At 44.8% G+C, this 19,334-nt stretch overlaps 1 protein-coding gene across 3 annotated transcripts in view; it reads left to right on the forward strand.

Moving 5' to 3' along the window:
- The window catches only part of RIMS2 (regulating synaptic membrane exocytosis 2), a 355,739-nt gene that overhangs the window by 195,300 nt on the left and 141,105 nt on the right, over nt 1-19,334 (forward strand). For 2 of the 3 annotated variants that reach the window (XM_079795974.1, XM_079795972.1), the window contains one exon: nt 19,045-19,224. The exons of the other annotated variant lie outside the window; for it this stretch is intronic. In XM_079795974.1, coding sequence (XP_079652100.1) covers nt 19,045-19,224 — 180 coding nt within the window. The remainder of the gene's footprint in view (nt 1-19,044; nt 19,225-19,334) is intronic. 3 annotated transcript variants of the gene reach the window in all.

Here is a 19,334-nt window from a genome sequence, read left to right on the forward strand (position 1 = left end):
AGGCCCCTCGCTCAGGCCGCCCCACACCCCAAGGGAACCCCCACCCTTATCTGTGACACCCTTCAGGGCAAACCAGCTGGCCCCCACCCGTGCACCAGGCCTCTATCCTATCTAATAAAAGAGTACTATGCAGATTGATCATCACTGCAACACACAATATAGCTGCCCCCATGTGGTCAAAGATCCTGCCCCCATGTGGACACAAGATGGCCACTACAAGATGGCCAGCAGGAGAGGGCAGTTGGGAGGCACCCGGCCTGCAAGGGAGGGCAGTTGAGAGGGACCAGGCTTGCAAGGGAGGGCAGTTGGAGGTGATCAACCCTGCAGGAAAGGGCAGTTAGGGGTGACCAGGCTGGCAGAGGAGGGAAGTTGGGGGCAAACAGGTGGCAGGGGAGCAGTTAAGCATCAACCAGGCTGGCAACGGAGTGGTTAGGGGGTGATCAGGCTGGCAGGCAGAAGCGGTTAGGGGCAATCAGGAAGGCAGGCAGGCAGGCAAGCAGTTGGGAGCCAGCAGTCCTGGATTCCTGGTGGGATCGGGCCTAAACGGGCAGTCGGACATACCTCCAGGGGTCCCAGATTGGAGAGGGTACAGGCTTGGCTGAGGGACAACCCCCTGCCGTGCACGAATTTCGTGCACCGGGCTTCTAGTATATATATAAGCCTAAGCAACTGTTCGACCGGTCGCTATGACGCTCACTGACCACCAGGGGGCAGACACTCCACGCAGGAGCTGCCCCCTGTTGGTCAGTGTGCTCCCACAGCAGGAGCGCCCGCTCAGCCAGAAGCCGGGCTCATGGCTGGCGAGCGCAGTTGTGGCAGGAACCTCTCCTGCCTCTGTGGCAACGCTACTGAGAGGCGGTGACGGCAGCTGCGGCAGGCACAGCAGGGCCAGGATGAGCAGCAGTGGAGCTGCGCCCGGCCCCAGCTGGGGCTCCTCCCCAGCCGCCTGCCACTTCGGCACTGGATTGTGAGAGAGTGAAAGCCAGGCTGAGGGACCCCACCCATGCATGAACCCGTGCACCGGGGCTCTAGTAGACAATAATGAATGAAGCAAGGTCATGTGGGAAGTGGAATTACAAGTAGAGGAATTTCTTCCTTTGTTGAAGATGAAAGGGACAAGTGAAGATATAAATATATATTTGCTCTATATTTAGAGGTAGAAGAATGGAAGTTGAGAGAGTTCAAGATTGGTTTCTATTTTTTACTGAAAGGCAATGATCATCTGCCAAAATTAAGTGTTTTAAGAAAATAGCAATAAAGGTTTTAAGAAAATAGGAAAATTTTCAATTAGTGGTATGCAAAGAAGAGAATCACAGATGACTACAAGGTCAGTGTGCTGCTTTGATGGCTATGGTGGACATGAGGCATGGAATGCAGCAGAGACAACAGCATGCAATAAACATAATAAAAATAATGAATGGAAAAATGTCTTGTATCCAATAAATTTAATAAATACAGTTAAACCAGAAATGATTTGAATCAGTTTGTTCTTCACTAAATTGAATTTTTAAAGAAAGCCTTTTAAGTTATCAATGATTGAAGAAGAAATAATTGCCTTGTAAAATCTCCTGAGTATGACAAGTATTAAAATTTGCCTCTTTTATTATTTTCTTCTGAGCTTTCTGGTTATTTTATTATTTTTCTCTTCTCACCTTTCCTCCTAAAAAATTTGAAAGCATCTATATTGTGTAACATTTTACCGATTGTGTTGAAGATGTTTGGGTAATAACTGACAAGAATTTATTTTGGAATATGATTTATTTAGATCTCAGTTTGTTATCTTTTGTTGTGTTTTATTTTGGAATATTTAGAATATTTTAACCTTTATCGCTGACATACCATATGTATATTGGGTGGAAAGAGCAAGCTTTCCAGTAACAATTTTCATTTGCTTTGCTTACTATCTGCTTATCTTTTTTTAATCTCACTTTTTAAATGAAACTATACCTTTTCATTTCTTTCCTGAGTCTCATTTATGTTCTTGTTTCTGCCACGCTTGCAGTCACTTTCTTACTCTACCTCGCTCCAGATACAGTCAGACCATTGACCGTCATCACAGGGATGGCAGGTATACTTTTTCTTACAATTGAGTCTGTTCGTAGAATTGCATGTGCCTGTCTATTAATGTGATATAATTCACTTCTACTTCTGTTTTATATGTACATATGGTTATGATGAAATATGGGTACATTATCCTTATAAAATAATAGTAAATAAAGCAATATAAACTCTTCGATTGCAGTAACATGTCAAAAATACTGCTTCCTTTAAATGATTCTAAAATACTGCTTCCTTTGATGATTCTAAAATTTTAGTTTTCCAAGAATTACAATTAATTCTTGATTTCCTAGAAGGATCGAATACAGTTTAATTGCATCTGGCTGCCCACCTTCCTCAACAGAGTTCGTAATTAGGTATTTAGACAGCACTGGTTGATTTGTACATATCTTAACAACCTGCTTCCCTCCCTCAACAGTGGAGGAGTCAGTCCTGAAGTGCCGAGGATGAACTGATTGGCTTATGGCTACCTTGTCAAAGGTGGCTGTAATCTACTCCTTGGTTCTTGTAGATTATTTTAGATCCATGGAGAATACTGGGTCAGTGGGAAAATCTTGGTTCATTTCTCATCTACCACCATTCCCTTTATATTGGAGGGAAATATCAATTACATGGCATTTAACAGAAGAGAGGATTAACTAGAAAAAGCAGGGAAAGAAGGCCTATATGTAGCTTTAGGGATTTGAGCCAGTTTAAGGACAACATTTGAGATCCTATAGGCAGAGAAGAGAATGGCAGTGATAATATGGTGGGTTCAGCTAGTATAGATAAGGAATTAGATGCTGTGCTCTAGCATTTCAAAGTGATTTGAGTTATGTGTGACCATTTTTATCCTATTAATTTAGTTAATTAAGAGTTAATAAAATAGTTAATAATAATTTAGTTAAGAGTTAATAAAAATTATTGAAAAATAATGACTAAATTTCTAAGGATTAAAATGATGTAGATAAATGGAAGGAAACATAAAATATACCATTAACAATATATTCCTAATAATTCAAGTTTTGTGATGTCTTTCAGTAAATGTAATTAAAATTGAATGGCTTTCAGTTTATTATAGTGATTATCACTATATTTAATTTTCTTTTGCATTTTCTCAGTCCCTTTTATTTTGCTTTCATACTAGATAATTCTTACTTTGTTGTTATATCTTTTATTTTTAACTAGAGGCCCAGAGCACAAAATTCATGCACAGGTAGGGTCCCTAGGCCTGGCCGTTGATCAGGGTCAATCTGCGGGGCAACTGGTGAACCCACACTGGCACCCGCCTTGGCCGGCCTGGCACCGCCTGCTTGCCAGCCCTGGTCCCCGACACCACTGCTGCCGGTCACCTCCCTCTGCGGGGTGACCAACAGGGCGATTGGGGGAGGAGGGCCTGCTTGCACCCGCCTTGGCTGGCCTGGGTCTGTGGGCTGGGGACAGCTCCTGCATTGAGCATATGCCCCCTGGTGGTCAGTGTGCATCATAGCAACTGGTCATTCAGCTGGTCGTTTCACTGTTTGGTCGATTTGCATATTAGGCTTTTATTATATAGGATATTGCTGGATGTAGCATTTAGACTATTTTTTGGTTGCAATGATTATACATTTATCTTAAAAATATATGGAAATGTGGTTACATAACTGTCCTCATAATTAACCAAGACCTTTCTTGAGGTAGGTGACATGAATGAGACATTACTGATTACAGGCTTATTCCACTTACTCTGGTATCTTCATTTCACTGTAAGTTAAAACCATGCACCATATTTTTTACATTCTATATTTTCCTAATTTTAATTATCAATAAATAGATTGTCTGCCTCATATTACTTATTCGTTCAGTAAATCAACATGGATAGAATCAGTTTTTGATAATCTCTTGGTTGGTTATTAATTTCACAATACTTAACAATTTTCAACCTAGCTGGCCTATTTTGAAGGATATATTTCTGAATTGTTTTTTGTGTGCCATGATTTGGTTTGTGTCAGGAAACACAATATCATTAATATTTGCATTAAAGTGAAACACAGATAGGAAAATCAGTTTTAAAAAACAAGTTTTCAAATAGCTTACTGTAAGGTTTGCTGTCATTTAAATGATTCAAATTTGTGAGTCTGTGCATAGACAAATTGGGTAGATTTTGTAAGAATGAAGTTCTTTTGTTGCTTTTTAAAGTATTACCTTTTATCATTATCAGTCTGATACATAGAAAAGAATGTATGCACATTTCAAAACATAATAATGAAATGAGCAACCACGAATCTACTCCCCAAACTGAGAACCAGAGTATATGCTCATACACCTTGCATCTTCTGCAGGCTCCTTGCCTGTTGCGTTGGTGTGCCTCTTTCACAGAAGTCATAAAGGCTATACTGAATTTTCATTTTACATTCCCTTACTTTGTTTTTTTTTTTTTTTTTTAAAAAGGGACTTGGATCCTTTGTTTTCACTCTGCTAACTTTCCGAGTTACTCAATTCCTCTGACCCCATTTTAATGCCCTGAGATTCTGGGATTACTGAAGATATGAAAGCTTACCTAATCATCTCCCCATTCTCCTACATGTATTACCATAACATTCTATGCTTCTTGTTTTGCACCTTTATACGTAATGCAGCATAGCACAACTACCCATGGACCTTCCATGTTAGTATCATCTGTTGATCTCTTGGTTATGCTATTTTAATTACTGAATTTTTTAGCGCCTGGCCTTAGTCGTCTTCATCACCTTGAGGTTAGAGTTCACCTGAATGATCTATTCAGCACCCACTTACTTCTTTGACTGATTCAAATACGAGGGAGTGGACTTTACCTCCAATTCTGCTTCAGTCAGTCACTACCATGACCATACTCTGAGTCTTATGATTATTTCACATTGTTCTGCCTTTGAAATCTTAATTCAAATATTCCACTCTTGGACCAGAACTCCACAGGGTTCTTTTCCATTCTTTCGTTGAGTTACTTCTACCTCGTCAGTTCTTTTATGTTAATAGAGGAACTCTTCCCTGACCCTTCAGCTTTCCCTGTTAGTCTCCATTTCTTTACTTGCTTACATATACGGGTACTTTGAAGAGTTTTAGTTAGGGGATGGCTATAATATATTCACTGTGGAATAATACTCTGGAGACTCTGTGGATGGTTGATTTGAGAGTAAAGGTTATGGAAAATAAAAGTATGTATTGAGATATTTGCCATGGTCTAGGACAGTGGTCGGCAAACCGCGGTTCGCGAGCCATATGTGGCTCTTTGGCCCCTTGAGTGTGGCTCTTCCACAAAATACCACGTGTGGGCGCGCGCACACAGTGCGATTGAAACTTCATGGCCCATGCGCAGAAGTCGGTTTTCGGCTCTCAAAAGAAATTTCAATCGTTGTACTATTGATATTTGGCTCTGTTGACTAATGAGTTTGCCGACCACTGGTCTAGGACAACAGAAACTCTTTGAGGGCCTGAACTAGGTAAGATAGTAGATGGAGATATAGGGAGACAAGAGATATAATCAATTAAAATCTATAACACTTGGTAAATAAAGAGGTTTCGATGTTGAGGGGGAGCAGAGGGTCAAGAAACACTCCCAGTCCCATAGCTTGGGTAACTGGGTACATGTGCTACCTTAACAAAGGTGGAGTTGGAGGTGTTAGGAGAGGAATCAGTTTAGGTGAGGGACTGTTCAGTTTTGGAATTATTGAGAGGGCTGAGGGAAACCTCTAGCAGGGAGTGAAATAAATAACTTGAAAGCTTTAAAGAAGTTTAGGCTACATAGAGAAATTTAGAATTAGATTCACTACTAATAGGAAATAGCCACAAAAAATGATGTAGAGAAATCAGATCATGGCATTGAACCATTTTTAAGGTTCTGATGAATGTTTGGAAGGTTTGGGTTAGAAGGAAATCTGAATGTTGGTATAAGCAGTTTAGATGATCATCATAGAGTCTTGGATGGGTAATGAAGAAACAAAGGCAAAGAGGATAATATATGTTGGCAGCATAGGTGGACCAAGGAATGCACAGTATCAAATGAAGATCAAGTGAAGTGGGCGTGAGATTCTGATACACCTGACAGAATTAATTATTGTAATCAGAGTTTGAGTTTTTGGAGTTTAGTATTTCTGAGTTCAAATAGTTTCGTTGGATTCTAAGTTCCGTAATCTTTCCCCAGAAGTATTTGTGTGTATGGGGAGAGGGTTGGTTGGGTGATACATGGAAAAAAGGATGATCATTGAAGTGTGAATATTTTGTGGTTCAAGATTATTGAACGACTAGAGGCCTGTTGCATGGATTCGTGCACTGGTGGGGTCCCTTGGCCTGGCCTGTGGGGATCGGGCTGAAACCAGCTCTCCAACATCCCCCAAGGGGTAGAGGATTGTGAGAGGGCGCAAGCCAGGCTGAGGGACCACGGGAGGGCTCCAGGGCATGCCTGGTCTGTCTCACCCAGTCCTGATTGGCCAGACCCCAGCAGCAAGCTAACCTGCCGGTTGGAGCGTCTACCCTTGGTGGTCAGTGCATGTCATAGCGATGGTTGAACCATCAAATGAACAGTTGGACACTTAGCATATTAGGCTTTTATTATACAGGATTATCTGCATGTATGTTGAAATCTCCTAGCAGATGGCAGACAACCAATTACCCAAGTTATCAATGACTAAGGGATAGTGATTGGAAGGTGGACAAATATTAGCAACTTGAATTAATAATGGATATTACAGTGTTACAGCTAAGTGTCATGCTTAATTGAAATAAGCACATGTAAATTAAGGTGGGAGAGACTCTAGGGAGCCAACCTCTCCTGGATCCATGCACTATGAAATGTGAAGGAAATAAGCTTTGCCAATAAGAGCTACACTGGAAGCAGAGTCTACAGGTTGCAGGTTTGAACTAAATGTTATTTAAGGTAGGGATATGCAGGAGCCATTCTGCAGAAAGCTGTTGATATAAGGACGTTTGTGAACAATGAATAAGGATTCTTGAAAATACAGTTAAAAGAATTAGAGGACATTAAAATGGTACAGAATAGAGTAAACGAGATGGAAAATTTAGAGGGGAGATATCAGGGGAGAAATTGCCCTTACCCGTTACCTGATAACTAAGAATTACAGAGATAAGATGTTTAAATAAAAGTAATTTACCCCAAATATCCTCAGGTTATCATAAGTTGTTTTGGTGCCAAACTGGGAATTGGTTTGGTGCAGGGACTGAGGAAGGGAAGGGTCTGACCCAGACCTAGAGTAGTGCTGAGGGATGCCATGGAGTTTGAAGAGAAGCACTGAATGGTCTTATCTCTAGGTATTTGGAACCATGGCTAGGACCCGGATTACAGAAAGGATTCTGTCAAAGCTAATGGAGACACAGAAGGATGAGATTCCTGCGTGGAATATAGACGTTTTCCTACAGGTGCCCTCTGTGGGAAGTATTACTGAGACCCCTTAATAAATGTGATCAGATTCAAGTAACTCACATTTCATGAACTACCCTCCTTTATGCCTTATTTCATTGCATTATGACCGATCTTCTCCTTTTCTTCTACAAATATTTTCTTTTTCGTCACTGCTACTTTTCTGTTTGAGTTTTTGACTGTAACCTCTCTTAATATCTCTGGAATTTTCCTCCATTAATTTTTGCATGTTCCTCTTCCATTTTAATCTCTCTTTAATGATTTTGTTTATTCTCAAATTACTGTTGAAGTCTTTTAAAAAATACCTTCTTTCTATCATGCTGTTCCTTTAAGTTACCTTAAGAATGATCTCTCCTCTCCTCTTCTCTCTTGCTGTCTCTGTCCCTCTCCTTCTCCCTCTCCCTCTCCCTCTCCCTCTCCCTCTCCCTCTCCCTCTCCCTCTCCCTCTCCCTCTCCCTCTCCCTCTCCCTCTCCCTCTCCCTCTCCCTCTCCCTCTCCCTCTGTCTCTCTTCTCTCTTCCTCTCCTTCCCCCTCTCCCTCTCCCTTCCCTGTCTCTCCCCTCTCTCTCTTTCATTTTGTGTCTTGGAGAGGGAGAGAAACTTCAATATGAGAGATAAATATTGATCAGCTGCCTCCTGCATGCACCCCCACCAAGGGATCAAGCCCATAACCTAGATATGTGTCCTGACTGGGAATCAAACCCATGACCTTTTAGTGTACAGGTGATACTCCAACCAACTAAGCCATACCAACAGGGCTAATCCCTTTTTCTTCTCCTTCTTCTCCTTCTCCTTCTTCTCCTTCACTTCATACAAAGTGATCTAGGTCTGTTGCCTCAGAACATAACCTTTCTTTTTTTTTTTTTTTTTTTTTTTTTTTTAAATTTCTTTATTGATTAAGGTGTCACATATTTGTCCTCATCCCCCCATTCCCATCCCACACCCCTCCCCTTGGATGCCCCAACCCTCTGTTGAACTTAAGCATTGGTTAGGCTCATATGCATGCACACAAGACCTTTGGTTGATCTCTCCCCCCTCCCCCGACCCTCCCCTATCCTCCCTCTGAGGCCCGATAGTCCGATCGATGCCTCCTTGTTTCTGGTTCTGTTCTTGTTCATCAGTCTATGTTGTTCATCATTTCCCCTAGATGAGCGAAATCATGTGTCACTATAGATATACTTATAAGAATTGAATGTGCGACGAGCAATAATAGTTATTCTGACAGGCAAATGAATCAGTCTGTAGTGAGTTTCTTTCTGGACCAACAGTTCTTTTGAGACCCAATATCAATGTCCACCGGTTCCCTATGAGTACATGTCGGAACTGACCCCTCAGCTCTGGATGGTGGACAAATGGTGGTAATGCAGGTCCGACTCCCTCTGGTTTGGTCTCGGCTGGACCCAGGGGCACTGCTTCACCCGGATCCAGGGGCCCACGGCCTCACCTGGACCCGGGGCCAGGCTCACCCGGATCCAGGGGCCCGCGGCCTCGCCCGGTCCCGGGGCCCAGGGCTCACCCGGCTCCAGGGGCCCGCGGCCTCGCCCGGACCCGGGGCCCAGGGCTCACCCGGCTCCAGGGGCCCGCGGCCTCGCCCGGACCCGGGGCCCAGGGCTCACCCGGCTCCAGGGGCCCGCGGCCTCGCCCGGACCCGGGGCCCAGGGCTCACCCGGCTCCAGGGGCCCGCGGCCTCGCCCGGACCCGGGGCCCAGGGCTCACCCGGCTCCAGGGGCCCGCGGCCTCGCCCGGACCCGGGGCCCAGGGCTCACCCGGCTCCAGGGGCCCGCGGCCTCGCCCGGACCCGGGGCCCAGGGCTCACCCGGCTCCAGGGGCCCGCGGCCTCGCCCGGACCCGGGGCCCAGGGCTCACCCGGCTCCAGGGGCCCGCGGCCTCGCCCGGACCCGGGGCCCAGGGCTCACCCGGCTCCAGGGGCCCGCGGCCTCGCCCGGACCCGGGGCCCAGGGCTCACCCGGCTCCAGGGGCCCGCGGCCTCGCCCGGACCCGGGGCCCAGGGCTCACCCGGCTCCAGGGGCGCACGGCCTCGCCCGGACCCAGGATTCAGCCTCACCCGGACCCAGGGGCGCACGGTCTCGCCCGGACCCAGGGGCCCGCGGCCTCGCCCGGTCCCGGGGCCCAGGGCTCACCCGGATCCAGGGGCCCGCGGCCTCGCCCGGACCCGGGGCCCAGGGCTCACCCGGCTCCAGGGGCCCGCGGCCTCGCCCGGACCCGGGGCCCAGGGCTCACCCGGCTCCAGGGGCCCGCGGCCTCGCCCGGACCCGGGGCCCAGGGCTCACCCGGCTCCAGGGGCCCGCGGCCTCGCCCGGACCCGGGGCCCAGGGCTCACCCGGCTCCAGGGGCCCGCGGCCTCGCCCGGACCCGGGGCCCAGGGCTCACCCGGCTCCAGGGGCCCGCGGCCTCGCCCGGACCCGGGGCCCAGGGCTCACCCGGCTCCAGGGGCGCGCGGCCTCGCCCGGACCCGGGGCCCAGGGCTCACCCGGCTCCAGGGGCGCACGGCCTCGCCCGGACCCAGGATTCAGCCTCACCCGGACCCAGGGGCGCACGGTCTCGCCCGGACCCAGGGGCCCGCGGCCTCGCCCGGTCCCGGGGCCCAGGGCTCACCCGGATCCAGGGGCCCGCGGCCTCGCCCGGACCCGGGGCCCAGGGCTCACCCGGCTCCAGGGGCCCGCGGCCTCGCCCGGACCCGGGGCCCAGGGCTCACCCGGCTCCAGGGGCCCGCGGCCTCGCCCGGACCCGGGGCCCAGGGCTCACCCGGCTCCAGGGGCCCGCGGCCTCGCCCGGACCCGGGGCCCAGGGCTCACCCGGCTCCAGGGGCCCGCGGCCTCGCCCGGACCCGGGGCCCAGGGCTCACCCGGCTCCAGGGGCGCGCGGCCTCGCCCGGACCCGGGGCCCAGGGCTCACCCGGCTCCAGGGGCGCACGGCCTCGCCCGGACCCAGGATTCAGCCTCACCCGGACCCAGGGGCGCACGGTCTCGCCCAGACCCAGGATTTAGCCTCACCCGGACCCAGGGGCGCATGGCCTCGCCCGTACCCAGGGGCCCGCGGCCTCGCCCGGTCCCGGGGCCCAGGGCTCACCCGGATCCAGGGGCCCGCGGCCTCGCCCGGACCCGGGGCCCAGGGCTCACCCGGCTCCAGGGGCGCATGGCCTCGCCCGGACCCAGGGGCATGTGGCCTCACCCGGACCCGGGGCCCAGCCTCACCCTGACCCAGTTTCCAGCCTCACCCAGACCCAGGGGCACGCGGCTTCACCCGGATCCAGGACCCAGCGGGGTTTCGTCTTCTTGATCCCATTTCCTGTTGGTCAATTCCATCTCAGTAATTCCTTCGGCCATTTTCTCAGAGCTCCAGGGCAGCCGCCGCAGAACTCGTTGGGCGGCGGGCTCGGCGTAGCTCCGGTGTGCCCGGTGCGCGGCAGCGGGCTGGTCCGGTGTTGCTGCGTCAGCCCTTGGGTCTGCAGCGGTGGCCAGTCACCGAGCGTGCGCACCTGGCCGCTTCCGGGGCGTTGAGATTCTTGAAGGACTCGGAGGTCAGCAAGCGCGGAGTCTCCCACCCCATGACTCCCAGGGGCTTGTCTGTCCGTGCTCGGCAGCGAGTGGGGCCTTCCCCTCAGCCGGAGACCGCTGGGGGAACTGCGCCGAGCACGTTCCAGGCCGCCACTGTGTCGTCTGAGCCGTAGTTCTTAAAGTGTGATCTTTGGGTCGCCGGCATCAGCATCATCCCTAGTACCCCTCTCTTTTATTCTAGTTGTAGAGCGTCTGCTCAGTCAGCCCTCCGGTGGTTCTGGATGGTGTCTGCTCCGCTCTCCCGTCGTAGACTCAAAATTGTTGTGGTAGGCAGCAATCAGGCTTCCGCCCTATGCCTCCATCTTGGTCTTCCTTTGTATAGTTAAGTCTTGATTGTTGTTGGTGTCGCTGGGAGGATTTGTCCTCCAGGCCGATTGGCTGTGCGGATCCTCTGTGACTATAAAGGAAGAGTTGCTGTGTAGGAGACAGATTTATGGGCCGGGGCTTGGTGCAGCAAGGCTTTGGCGCTCACTGAGTCTGCCTCTAGAATGTGTCCTTTATGTGAGTGGTTGAAATCTGGTGTCATCTCATACCGACCACTAGATGCCCTCGTTTCTGGGTCTCCAATGGTGTGTAGGTCAGCTACTACCTGAGACCACTCAGCAGGACTTACGGCAAAAACTGCAGTTTCCTCCTCCTGTCTGAGCGTCCCTAGAGCAGTCCGACTAGAACCGCAGTTTATCTGGTCAAGCTGCCACAGGGCAGGCCACCCATATGCAAAAGCCGTTGCTTGGAGCCCAGGTGTGCCTGTAAGACGTGCGGGGCGGAGCTGCAAAATGAGCTGGGCGGGTCCCAGGGCGGGGCGAGTCTCAGGGCGGGGCGGGGCCTCAGGGCGCCACCAGACCATGGCGAGGCGAACCGCTCTGGCTGCAAGTCCGCTCCTTCTGCCCTCCACGCTTCCAAGCCCCCTCGCTCCGCACTCCAATGCAGCAAACACTGATTGCTGGGCGCGCCTCCGCAAGGAAGTCACTCCCACTCTCCGATCCGAAGGCCGAGAGTCACGCCTCTCCCCGCAGGCGTCTGGGGCGCTAATCTCCCCTAGGTTTGGAACAAAAGCCACAAGTCCCTTCCCCCGACCCACGCGCCTCCGCACCTCAGCTCCTCCAGAGTTCGCTCTTTCCTCTTCTCTCTTAGCTGTAAATCCACCATTCAGCCTGCTCTCCTGTGGTTCTGGGTGGCAGACGCTCTGTGCGCGCAAAGTTCCTTTGTTTAACCTTGAAGTTGTTGTGCGCGAAATTCCCTTGCTCGACTCTGCTGCCCTCCCGGTTCTCCTCTCCCAAAATGGCCAGAGGACCCGAGTGTAAGACAGGAAGTCCTAAGAATCCTCCAAGTCGGTGTTGGCGGTCTCCGGGGCCCCGAGGATCTCAGTGGGGAGCTCGGTCGGGTCGGTGACGCGGGTGGGCCCGTCTCGCAGAAAGATGGTCTCTTCCTTCACCGAGAGCCGCTGCGCCGAGTCCGCGGCTGCCGCCACAGCAGTTGCCGCGGCGCCCACGAGCCCATGGCCCCGGCTGCGGTGCTGGCTGAGAGGAGCCGCCGCCCGGTCTGGGGAGACGCGAGCAGGAGTCGCCGCGCTTGCCAGTCCATCTTTTAGTTTTTTTTTCGGAACTGCCATGCGAGGCAACAGATCAGCCGTTCACCTCCGCCGCCATCTTTTTGTCTATCCTCCAGAACATAACCTTTCTTACTAATATTTTGATAAGTCCACAGTGTCAAAAAGCAGCTTATCTAAACTTAATGAAAAAGTGCCCAATGTATTTTAAATGATTGGCCTAAACTGCTCCAACTTTAACAGATAATGAGCGTAGGTAGCATCAGATCCCTATGTGAGGCTGCTGAGAACTGATAGGAGGCCTCAAGAGACCACTTTTTGCCCTGCCTCTGTGATGCCTTTGCGTTTCTGGATGATAATATTTCCATGATCTCATTCTAGACACACCACAGGCATATCCGTGGGGTCAGAGGTTAGCTTAGCTGCCTGCTGGGCTCTGATTTCACCCAGGATCCCACTGCAGCCCAGATTGAGTCCCTGTGAATCTCTGCACAGGACACAGAACTCCAATAGTGGATGGATTCTTCATCGTGTCCTCCAGGTGCTGCTCTACAGTCACCTCCATCCCACCCACTGCCCACGCTGGCCCAGCACCTTGCAGCACCTTATCTTCTCCACCACAGGCTTCCCATTTGACTCTCTTACGGTCTCATCTCTCTGCTGAAATTTCTGCAGCTTTGTGTGTGATCCATCTTTCCTACTCTATCTTTAACATCAATCATGCTTATTTTAAATCCCCTATCTGTTAGTTGCAACATGTGTCATCTCTGAGCCTGACTCTGTTGATTGCTTTGCCTCTTGACAGTGTGCCTTATTTTTCTTGATTTCTGGTGGGTCTAGTAATTTTTTGTTGACTGTTAGGTATCATGTAATCAGTAGTGACCAACACAGATAGTATTTCTGCCTGAAAATGTGTGTGTGTGTGTGTGTGTGTGTGTGTGTGTGTGTGTGTGTGTGTTAATCGATCCTCAGTTAGCTACTTTTGTGTACTATGTGTGTGATTTGGTCTGACATTATGAAGTGGCAGCTAAGGGCAGCAGGCAGTAGTGTGTATGAGGAACTTGCACTATACCCATTCCACTGTCAATGTAAAGCCAGCAAAGCAAACGGAAGGCTAAAGAATTGTTCCAAGTTGATCAGTGAAGCTTTTGAACATAACACTCAGATATTCTAATGTGGGGACCATGCCCCATCACATTTACTCATATAAAGAATAACAGTGCATAATTCAGTCCTTTGATCTACATCTTTAAAATGTTTGGTATTTTATGGAATTTTTACGGATCTAAGAAGGGAAAACAGGGCCAAATCCTTGGTGGAATAACTTGAATTTCTTACAATTGACAAATATTATTAAACTTTAACATCCATTGAAAATGGAAACTATTTATTTAGTAAAATAAAAATCTTATAGATAGAAGTTGGTAATTATATTTTCTCTCGGGATTTTGAAAATATATATATTTTAAAGATGTATTAATTTGCTGCATTTTAATTGTTGGTAAGTAAATAATCCTGCTTATTCATGGTTTTGTTTCTGGTGGGTTGTTTTTTTAAAGTAAAAATTAACAAAAGTTATAAATACTTAATAAGATACTCAAAACATTCTCAAGATATTTACATCTTACATGTTTCTCTGTGTGCATATCAATAATACATTATTGTATTTGACCCTATTATTCTTGAGGAAATTAGGATATTTAACCTTTTCTTCTTGCAGTTTCCAATAATTGCTATTTAAAAAAATACTTCTCTAGATATGAGACACTTTACTTCTCTTTTTGATGATAATTCATGCTTATGGGTAATATGTTTTTCTAAATTAAAGCTGTCTTGCTGTCTCTCATCATATGTTTTATTGACATTTTCCCATTTTAGATTGTTATTAACGTGGCTGACTCTAGATATTGCTGTTATTTTTAATAAGCTTAATTACTTTTAACAAAATACATAATTTATGTTTAACTGAACAGAAATGACCTATGGAGAAATGCTGTAATTTCCAAGGATAAATTAATCTATCTTCCACCAAAATAATAAAATGTTCCTATTTGTACACAATACTTATTTACCATGATTTCCATGGTGTTTTGTGTCTTGCAATTTCTTTAACTTTGAAAGCAATACTAAACTAATATAAACTAGAGGTTTTTTAAAAGTTAAACTTTTACCTTTTACATTATGATGAACATGAAAATTATATAGTTGAGCCATATGATTACTTTAAATTATTTGTTACATTATACATATATGTTATATTAATTACCCTAAAATGTCTCATTTAAAATTTTTATTATGTATTTCTTTCTTGTTTTTTTAAAGGTTGATTGGAAATTTTTTTTTAAAGTATTTTGTTGATTTTTTACAGAGAGGAAGGGAGAGGGATAGAGAGTTAGAAACATTGATGAGAGAGAAACATCAATGAGCTGCCTCCTGCAAACCCCCCACTGGGGATGTGCCCACAACCAAGGTACATGCCATTGACCGGAATCGAACCTGGGACCTTTCAGTCCACAGGCCAACGCTCTATCCACTGAGCCAAACCGGTTACGGCTATTTCTTATACTATGCAGCTCATGTTCAGAAAATCCCTAGATATTTAAGCTATTTTATCAAAAGTATAATGCTTCTGTTGTGTGAATCAGTTTATTATATTACACAATGTGAGTATAGGGCAGGCATTTCTTACACCAAACCTGAGATTATACTCCTTGCCCGCAGAGAGACATCATTTTTTAAAGATTTCAGCTTTGGAAAGAAATAATTTCTTTATAAAAATAAAAACTAATTTCTAAACAGCTTTATTTTTTTACAAGTTTTATTTTTAAGCAATCCTGTTAGGTTTACTAGGGCATCTTTACAATATAAACATGAAATAAGACTGATTTAAGCATAGACTTCAGGGTCTGAGTTATATTTTAGGACAATTTTCACTGGCATATCTGAGTATTACTTTGAAACTTTGCATTGTGCTGGTGTTTTAAATTTTTGAGTAGTATTAGTATTCTTCTATCATATCGAGAGAGATACTCTGCATTGAGCTTATGTTGATTTAGAGTTGTATCATTGTGATGGTTGATATAAGTGGTTATAGAAAAGAATGTTCAATGGCCTATTCTTCCTGCTATACTGCATAAATTCCTTGTACTTGATTTAAAATAGGATAAGTAGCAAAAATGGTGAAATAAGCAGGAAGTTGTGTCAGATACTTGGAATTTTTTAAAAAATCTTTTAAGAGCAACTATACTGAGAGGAAAAATGACTAAAAATGGCAATTTCACTGGATGATTATAAAATTATTCTTTCTTTAGAAATCCTCATCTCACAGCATCGTGGGCTATTATATGCTTTCAAAGCTGAGTGTAACAATTACTGGCTCTTGTTACAATATTATCAGTCAATGTGAAGTAGCTCTGTTTGCAGAGGGTTATTCAACTGTGTCCTCTCCAAATGCTTGCATTTTGGAATAGCAGCCACTAAATAGGGCAAAGCAGTAATCTTTCCAGGTAAATGACATGTATAAAAAGTGAACTATTTAAAACATACATTAGAAAATATAACCTATTTATTTAAAGGATAGAACAATGACATATTAAATCGCTTTTTGAAAGACAACAAATTATTTACTTAAGAAATATTTAAATTTTTATGTGAGTGGTTCTAAACCTTTGGCAATCTTGTAAAACCTATGGCCACCTTTTTTGAAGAATGTTTTAAAATGCATAAAGTAAGCCCTAGCCGGCTCAGTGGATAGAGCATCAGCCTGTGGACTGAAGGGTCCCCAGTTCGATTCTGGTCAAGGGCACATGCCCAGGTTGCAGGCTCGATCCCTAGTAGGGGACGTGGAGGAGAGAGCCAATCAATGATTCTCTCTCATCATTGATGTTTCTATCTCTTTCTCCCTCTCCCCTCCTCTCTGAAATCAATAAAAATAAAAATATGTAAAATGCATAAAGTAAAATAAAGTACACAAGTGGGGTTGCAAAGGAAATGACTTATATTGAAATACAGACCCCAAGTTAAGAAACCCAAATAGGCACTAAAATATTTTATGCATTGTAAATGGTTTTCCATTATTTCCCACATTCCAGTTGCTACTCTGTATTCAGAATTCATTATTTATGTCATTATCTTAAAATGAAAATTGACGAAGTGTAGGTTGTCAAGCTTTATATTTCAATCACCTAAAGACCTGCTATGAGACTGGGCGTTTCATGAGACTTCGGCTTGGCTGCTTTCGATGCTTTCAGCAATTACTGAGTTCTTGTCTAGTAAGACCTATCGTGGGAGCAGAAGTTACCTCGACCTTCTGTTGTGGAATCAAAATTTAAAATGTGGCCGCTTTCCATTCCCCTTAACTGTGGTGGAGCATTTCAGGAATTTCTGCCTCCACCCGTGGTTCTTTTCATGTTTTACTTTTTAGCAGATCTTTCCATTTCACACAATGGAAATCATATAATTTATATTGTTTATGAAATGAAGAGACAATGTAAGTAAAATTTAAAACTGATTATAGTCTTCAAACAACTTTTTCACTAAAGAGATATATTTTTTAAGGGATATTTCCTAAGGAGTGACCCATTTGCTTTATAAATAGCAGTACCATTTAAAGGACAAAGAACATAGCCACACAATTCAAATGATTCCCTGGATTTCACTCACAATGATATATTCCAGTTATTAAAAATATAGTGTCAAAGAAGTGAAGGTGTGTATATCTTACCATTTCACTTTTCACTTGGAAAAATTGCTTGATGGAATCAGAATAAATCAAATTTTGTATAAATAAATTAAATAGCCTGAATTTCTGTTTGGGTAGTCATAGATATTCCACAGAGCTTTGTTACTATATGTTTTATAATCCAATTATTAACTTAGGAAATGTGAAAATAATATAAATATTGATACTGTCTAAAAATAGGTTTTTAAGGAATCTAAGAATGTATATCCCTTTGATTCTAGTTATCTACTGTGATAAATATATTCATGGATATATACACCAATAATCTAACAAATTATTGAGCATATTAACTTCTAAAAGAAGTGTTTTTTTCTAAAATAGTTATTTTTTTAAGAATAAAAATAGAATTATGAGTTTTTAAACTACCAAGTTGCCTTTTTTCCCTTTTTGACAAGTAATTGAATATTGTATATGTATTTATATAAAAATACCAAAATTATCTTAGGAAATAAATCATATTATGGTACATGGACTTCAAAATACTTAAAAACTATTTGACTTATATATAACCCTTGAATAAAAGTATCAGATAATGATAAGATAAATTGTAGAATAAACCCAGTATTCAGTTCCTAAAATACCATTTAATCTATTGATCTGAAATTGTATGCCATATAATTAATTACATATGGGAAATTGTGTTCTTTCTTTTCTTATTTAATTTTAAATTGTTTGTGTTTCTTTACAAAAAATAAGACTGAGAGAATTTATAGGTAAAGAGGACATCCTTGACACATTAGTCATGAGGGAGATTAATTCTTGCTTTACCATTTAAAATATATAAGCATTTCCATTTCTGTGGTTACAACTAGATGGGGAAGTGATAGTTTGACTTGCAGTATATTTTAGATTATGTATTATTTAGAGTTCTAGAGTCAAAGCTAGTATTTTTAGGGTTGTCTCACTGATAATGGGGTTTGTATTAGAAAACATTCATTTGCCACATGTTAGATATAAAAGCATTATGATAGACTCCAGGGCTAAAAAAGAAATCAACAATGGTAGATTCCTCTCAACAAGGATCAGGATTTGATGTTGATTTATTTGTGGTCAAAGAGATCACATTATTTCAGAACCATTATTATTTCAGTCAATTCATACCCATTTTGAATTGTATTGGTTGTCATCACTGAATTGCACTGAGATAGATGCCATAGATTGGCGGATTCACCAGTTTTCTATACAGTGTTTTTCTTGTAGACCGTGGTTAAATATGGCTACAGTCTGCAAAGTAGCTCTGTTTTCTTAGAACATCTGGATTCTCCTATTTGAGTGTTCAGGTGTATCAGTATACTATGACTGTGTTGAAAGTATTTTCATATCTTATTTGGTGTAATAAATAGCCTTAAGGGTTTATTGAGGATAGTGCTCACATGGTTTTTACCCACTCTTTTGAAAATGTTAGAAAAATTTACTGAATTCTTTTAAAGTAGAATACTTTACCTATTTTACATATTCCAAAGGGAATCCACTTCACAAAGCAGGCAGTTTTGTTTGTCTTTGAATATAACTGACCAACTCCTGTTACCTTCACTGGGAATTGCTATTTAAGGCAGATTTGGGTTCCTTCGGAAATCTTAAAAATTTAGTGAGAATTTGTTCAGAGTATGTTGGGGAAGAGAATTTTTTTCTTACATACGCAGTGATTTTAAACAATTACTTCTTTTCAAAATCAATTTGATGCATCATAACCAAATAGCAGAAAGGCACTGAAGATCAACTGAGCTGCTTTTTGACTAACGTTTCAGGGATTGTGAAGCAGCAGATAGACAGCCCTATCACAGATCCAGATCAACAGAACAGCGGCCTGTCCTAGAGCGGACCACCGCCCGCTCCAGATCCACTGAGCGTCCTGACAAAAACCTCATGAGGTCGATGCCTTCATTAATGACCGGAAGATCTGCCCCTCCTTCACCTGCCTTATCGAGGTGAAAGATAAATCAATGAGACTAACTTCCCCTTTGCCCCACCAGCACACCATTTTATTTTCCCAGCAGCTAACTGGTCTCTTCTATCATCCTTGGCTGATCACTAGTAA

This window comes from Cnephaeus nilssonii (assembly GCF_951640355.1).
Source record: "Cnephaeus nilssonii genome assembly, chromosome: 18".
Classification (NCBI taxonomy): domain Eukaryota; kingdom Metazoa; phylum Chordata; class Mammalia; order Chiroptera; family Vespertilionidae; genus Cnephaeus; species Cnephaeus nilssonii.